Here is a 6,238-nt window from a genome sequence, read left to right on the forward strand (position 1 = left end):
TGGGGGTAACTAATATTGGAAGAAGAAAACTGTAAAAAAAAAAAAAAAAAAATCTGTACAAAAATACAATGATGTTTGAATGGTAATTTGATTACTTTTAAGTAATATATTTATCTACTTAATAGGTAATGGCTGAAGTGACCTAGCTCTGAATGATACTTGATGCGTGGTGGATGCAACCTTCTTGAGCTCAGTTTCTGTCAAACATCAGTATTCTGAATTTTATTCAAAGTGTGTCTGGAAAATATGAGTTCAGCGGGCTAGCATGTACACTCTTGAGAGTCAAGAGTTCATTTAACAAAAAGCTCAGTCTTTTCCTTCTAATGTATTGCTGTTTGTGATTACCAGATCATATCTGCAAACACTACATTGTTCAGTTTTGGAAACAGCCAAAATATTTTTAATTCAGGAAGAAAATGCTGAGTAGAATTACATTTCTACTACAATATGGTTAAAATAAATGATTTCATTTCTGCAATGACACTAGAATGCTAAAGGACACTAGGATGCGAAATGCAATAATATGAAATTCAGTAAAATCTTTAGTGTTTAGCTCATCTTTGAAGGACATTTTCTTTTGGACCTCTGTGTCCTGAAATTCCTGCTTCTTTCTCTGAATTGTCAGTAGCTCTGAATACAGTTGAGAAAGAGGACAAGCTGGCTGCCCACATAATCACTAGTGTCAGATATAGTACAGACCAAACCTCACCAACACACCCAATGACCTGCTGCACACACAGCAACATAAACAGGAAAGAGACCTAAAACTAGAATAGTACATATAGAACCCGATAAAACCACGTTTAAATCCAGCATCATTTCCTGATCCTCTTTTCGCCATCGTTTCATTTCTTTTTTGTTTCAAAGCGACAATCAGGAAAGAATTAAACAATGTTAAATGTGATAAAACTCCTGTGTTGTTATTAAAATCTTAAAATGCAGGTGAAGCTGCCTGCAACTTGCTATGCATGATGCATTCATGCACATTTATTTCTACAGAGATCTCTTCATCATCTGTCCAGCTGTGGACATGGCTGAATTCTGGGCAGCCAACATACGGTCCAGTGTTCACATGTACCACCTACCTGAGGAAGCTACCTACAACAGGTGCCTCTCATTCCATATACTTCATATCATACTTACTTGATTTCACAGAACTCATGGTACCACTCATAATAAAATCTATCACATTTAAGAAGAATCTCTGTATGCTAAATATATTTTTGTCGCAGTGTTGATCTGTCAGTGCCGATGGATGTGCAGTCCCTCTTTGGAGTTCATCTTGCCTCAGAAATGCATGACCTCTTCAACTCAAAAGAGAGAACGCTTACCTTGCAGATCATGAACTATATGGCAAACTTCATAAAGTCTGGGTATTTATCATCAAACTTTTCTTTTTATTTTTTTTTTTCAAATATTCAAAAACAAAATTTTATGTTATGTAATGTTTTTTTTCCCTTATGTAGAAGTGAAACAAATTGTCATAAAATAAAAATTTAGGGCAGGACTTGATTCTGATTGGATGGAGGCAGATCAGTGTCGGTCTGGTCAACAGTAAGAAAGAAGCAGAGTTTGAAGGTAGAGGTCACTCAAAAATGAAAATTCTGGCATCATTTACTCACATCGCAACACAAATTAAGATATTTATAATGAAACCTGAGAGGTTTTTTAATTTGTGTTTCAAAGGGTTTCAGATGACATAAGTATGAGTAAATGATGACAGAATTTTCTTTTTTGGTGAACTATCCCTTTAAAACAAACCAAATGTTTGGAGAAGTCTAGCATTTGTCATCAGAGAGAAGTCTGCTGTTTCATCAGGAGATTGAGTTATAACATTTTAATTGAAAATTACAAGGTCGAAAAATGAAACCTGCATTTTCATTTCAAACCGACTTTAGTGATATTACACAGCCCTGTTCATCTCTCCTCTGCTCTCCATAGCAACCCCAACCTGCCTCTTGCAGCATCTAGGACGTCCTTCAGTAAGTTCTTACCCCCGTGGCCTCAGTTCATGCCTCACCCAGGTGGACGGGGCTATAAGGAGCTGTCCTTTACACTCAGTAACCGCAAGAACCTCCAGAGTCCTCAGTGTTCCTTCTGGTCTCAATATGTGCCGACTTTGATCACCTCTACCGGTTAGTACCGCATTTAGAGATTGGAAGATAACAGTGGGTTTTTGATCAGTCATAAATGCTTATACATTTTTTAAGATTCTGTGCACTTGGTAATACTTGTAAACCTGACTTTGACTTTTGACTTCACAGCCAAATTCTCCTGTGAGACTTCAGTGGAAGATTCTGGAGGTATTCAAAATCCAACCCAAGAGCCAAAGTCAATCCCAGACGTCAGCTTCTCTCTGACTCCAAGCAAACCTAAATCGGAGAAAGATGCTTACAATTAGTCTCAAAATTTTTACAGATTTTCTTGTAACTGCTTGTTCCAGAACCAATCTTGGCACTCTATCGTTGTGGTGTTTCTTTTGATGTAAATCATTGTGATTATGAATCATAGTAGAACTTAAACAATAAACTGCATTGAAAACACTTTTGGGTTATTCTTCACTTTTGACATTTTAAAAAATGATTAAGGTATTGTTAGAGTATTTCAATATCTTCATTAAATAATTAATCAGGTGATTTTACATTAAAATGAAGACATCATATAGTCACATGGAACAGGGACTGACCAAAGTGCCAGGAGGACATATGAAGTTTCCAGATGCTGGAACAGTCTTGTGTGCCACTGACTGAGGGCTATTCTGAGATGCTAATTATCACTTTATTCCTGGAGATTACAAGAAGCCTTTCCTCTTTGTCTAGACTATTCTGTTCCAGCTGTCTGGACACTTTTACATTCAGCCATATAAATGAAGTCAAGGTCAGAGCATTTTCTCAGAATGTGATATTTTGTGAGACATTTTTTACTCATTTCTACATGAACTATGAAACAAAGTTGCACGTTAAGGGTTGAAATATGAAAGGTTTTCCAGTGAAGTCTGTGATGTAGGAGATTAGTTTAGAATTTACTGTTCTTCTGTTTAGTGCATCAGTGGCAGGCTGCCCAGGTGCCTGTATCAATTTGTAAACTGTGGAAACCTAAACGGTAACTTAGCATATGATTCAAGGTTTTGGCAAATATGAACACATCACACAAACCTTCCAAAATGTTTGTGTGCATTTTAAAATTCAATTCTATGCTTACCACTTAAAATTAAATGAAAAATGTATTATTAATAAATAAAAAAAATCAAATCTAGTTTAGCAAAGATTAATGTGATTATATTTCAATTGGTCAGCTTTTTGTAGTAGATTCAAGTACTGTAAAAATGTTCAATTATGGCAAAAAAAAGAAAAGAAAAGCAGGGCAGCTGTGGTTGCCAGAATTCATTTTATCAGTAAAATTTAGGTAGAATTTAAAAGTAGTATTAAATCACAACAATGTCTGGTCACTTACACATACATTTTCACCTCCTGGCAGCTCTACAGGAGGAAATGTTTTAGGGACACACAGTTCTCTGTCCAACTGCTCTTATCTTCAATTCTTGCTGATCTCTGGAACGATTTGTGTCCAAATGTCAAGCACTTAAAGCAATAAATGAAATATGGATTTAAATAGTGACTGCCTCTCCTCTTTAAATCAATATTCTGCTTATAAAAATTTATATCTTGACTACATTTAACATGATTAAAAATCCTTCATCAGATTCTTTGGCTTAAATGAATCAAACAGATCGAAGGTCACTGTAAAGAAATCCTCTTAAGAGTGAGTAAAGTCCCGGAATTAATGTCATGCAATAATTATGCCACTGCCAAGACATATAATTGAGACATGAGAAATCTAAACATTTATCTTCTATGTTAGTGATTTGATAAGACAAACTGTAGGAAAAGTTCGCTTTCTAAATAATTCAGACATTTTCTTTTGATTCCACCCCCTTGAAGACTGAACTTCCAGCAAACTCCCTCTAAATCTGACAGACAGAGGTAAAGCAAGTCCAGTAACGCTGAGCTCTCTGTGGATGCCACGAGGGAACGCTTGTGGATTCTACCTGTAGCAAACAACATTTCTTGTTTCAATGCATTTCTCTCAGGAATATAGTAATGTGGAGACTCCTGTCGTGGATTCTTTTGACAGCCAGTTTGCACCAGGTGAGTCTTACCATACCGTTAATTTTTAATGCAGTATTTGAATGAAAAAAGTTTTTAAGGAAAGCAAGAATATTTGTTGTAAGTAGTGACGTGTTAGAGACCATCACTGATCATCATGTCATGCCATATGCAAATTCTTTGCAACCTACAAATGCATCAAGAGAAACCTAAATAATAATGTGTTCCACAACTGAAAGTCAATGCTTGATTTGTCATGATGACAATACAGCAAATCATTGTCTATTGGTGCATCACATGCCATGATTTTATACTAATTAATGCTCGGAAATGTTGCATCAAGTCTAGGAAGCGTTCAATAGATTATTTTTAATAGAACACGATTTCTATATTATATATTTATTTATCTTTTTTGTTGTTGTTGTTGTTTTCTTATTTAACCACATTTGGTGATATCACACTAACAAAAGTGCTATTATATCCTGAATATCAATGATCAAATTATTAATATAAAAAAAATGCCTCACACTAAAATTATTCATATTAAAAAATGGTGCCTCACTGGAAGAACACATATGAGTGTCTTGGAAGCCTATTCAAAGAGTCCAATTTCAATGTAATTTCAAAGCAAACTCTCTGTTGCCCCAAAGTGGCTAAAGTTGGCGTATCATCTTCATGTTCCTCTCGTTTCTCCCACTCAGGCCAGTTCCCACAACTCCACAGACTCTCCTCTTGTGACCACAGATTTGGACCCCTATTACCGAAATCGATACTGCAAATGGCCCTGTAAGTGCCCTAAGAATGCCCCTGTTTGCCCACATGGGGTCAGCCTGTTGACAGATGGATGTGACTGCTGCAAGGCCTGTGCCAAGCAGGTGGGGGAGACCTGTAATGAGAGAGATACCTGTGACTATCATAAAGGACTTTAGTGTGACTACAGTGCTGACAAGCCGAGGTACGAAAAGGGAGTGTGTGCATGTAAGTGACCTTCGTATTCCTTTACAGTGACATAGTTAAAGGGGTCATATGATGCTGCTAAAAAGAACATTATTTTGTGTATTTGGTGTAATGAAATGTGTTTATGCAGTTTAAGGTTCAAAAACACCTTATTTTCCACATAATGTACATTATTGTTTCTCCTCTATGCCCCGCCTTTCTGAAACACTTCAATTTTTACAAAGCTCATCGTTCTGAAAAGTGAGATGTGCTGTGATTGGCCAGCTATCCAGTGCGTTGTGATTGGCCGAATTCCTCAAGCATGTGACAGAAATGTTACATCCCTTACCATACTGTGATGCCGTGTCCCGGCTGGAGCGACGAGACAAAAACATTAAAACCCATTATAAACAAGGCATTTGTTGGGACATAATTACGGATTATAATGACTTATACTGTCTTTTTACGCGTTGCGTTGCATCGCGCCACGTAAACATAAAACCATGTCTGCATTTGTGAACGGAGAAATGACGAACAACAAGTGGTACTCTACACTGCTCAAAACTCATGTTTGAATTATCAGTGGCAAATCCTTTAAATATGAAATCGTACTTACAGTCCATGAGTCAAAACAGCCGCCATTGTAGTCGACTCTACCAGGATCAGGAAACAGTCCTCCATAAAATGTGCTGCACACATCTGAATATTTGGGTTGAACTGTTCTGGAACAGTGTTGTGAATACAACTTAACCACTGATTTCTAGTCGTGTCCTCTTTTGGAAGGCAAAACAAAGTAGTTTCGCTTTCACAACGAAACACACTGCGTCACACATGGCGGGCTAGAGTGAGCGGAGGCCGGGGGGCTAGAGTGAGGAACGGCGCGTACGGCGGGCTTGCGGCAACCACAAGTGCCGATCCGGCGATCCACAGCACGAAGTTGATGTATTTCCTCAGCGACAAGCATGGATCAGCTCTAGGCATGACGAAGCGGATACCGTCCTCTTTTGGAAGACCAAACAAAGTAGTTTCACTTTCACAACGAAACACACAGCGTCTTCACAACATGGCGGCGGCAGCAGAATCAGAATCAGAATCAGAATCAGAATGAGCTTTATTGCCAGGTATGTTTACACATACGAGGAATTTGTTTTCGTGACAGAAGCTTCCACAGTGTAACAGAATGACAGTGACAGAAC

General features: G+C 37.7%; 2 protein-coding genes across 2 annotated transcripts in view; both read left to right on the forward strand.

The window, feature by feature from the left end:
• Positions 1-2,449, forward strand: part of tg (thyroglobulin) — a 33,820-nt gene extending 31,371 nt beyond the window's left edge. Inside the window, exons 45-48 of the mRNA XM_016234792.1 lie at positions 1,000-1,107; positions 1,233-1,373; positions 1,942-2,135; positions 2,265-2,449. Of these exons, the coding sequence (XP_016090278.1) occupies positions 1,000-1,107; positions 1,233-1,373; positions 1,942-2,135; positions 2,265-2,401 (580 nt within the window). The 3' untranslated portion in view covers positions 2,402-2,449. The remainder of the gene's footprint in view (positions 1-999; positions 1,108-1,232; positions 1,374-1,941; positions 2,136-2,264) is intronic.
• A 1,504-nt stretch (positions 2,450-3,953) lies between these two features.
• The window catches only part of LOC107552812 (WNT1-inducible-signaling pathway protein 1-like), a 4,907-nt gene continuing 2,622 nt past the window's right edge, over positions 3,954-6,238 (forward strand). Inside the window, 3 exon segments of the mRNA XM_016234801.1 lie at positions 3,954-3,983; positions 4,091-4,148; positions 4,808-5,084. Coding sequence (XP_016090287.1) covers positions 4,101-4,148; positions 4,808-5,084 — 325 coding nt within the window. The 5' untranslated portion in view covers positions 3,954-3,983; positions 4,091-4,100.

The sequence above is a fragment of the Sinocyclocheilus grahami genome, unplaced genomic scaffold (genome assembly GCF_001515645.1).
Source record: "Sinocyclocheilus grahami isolate Dianchi unplaced genomic scaffold, SAMN03320097.WGS_v1.1 scaffold459.1, whole genome shotgun sequence".
In the NCBI taxonomy this organism is placed as follows: domain Eukaryota; kingdom Metazoa; phylum Chordata; class Actinopteri; order Cypriniformes; family Cyprinidae; genus Sinocyclocheilus; species Sinocyclocheilus grahami.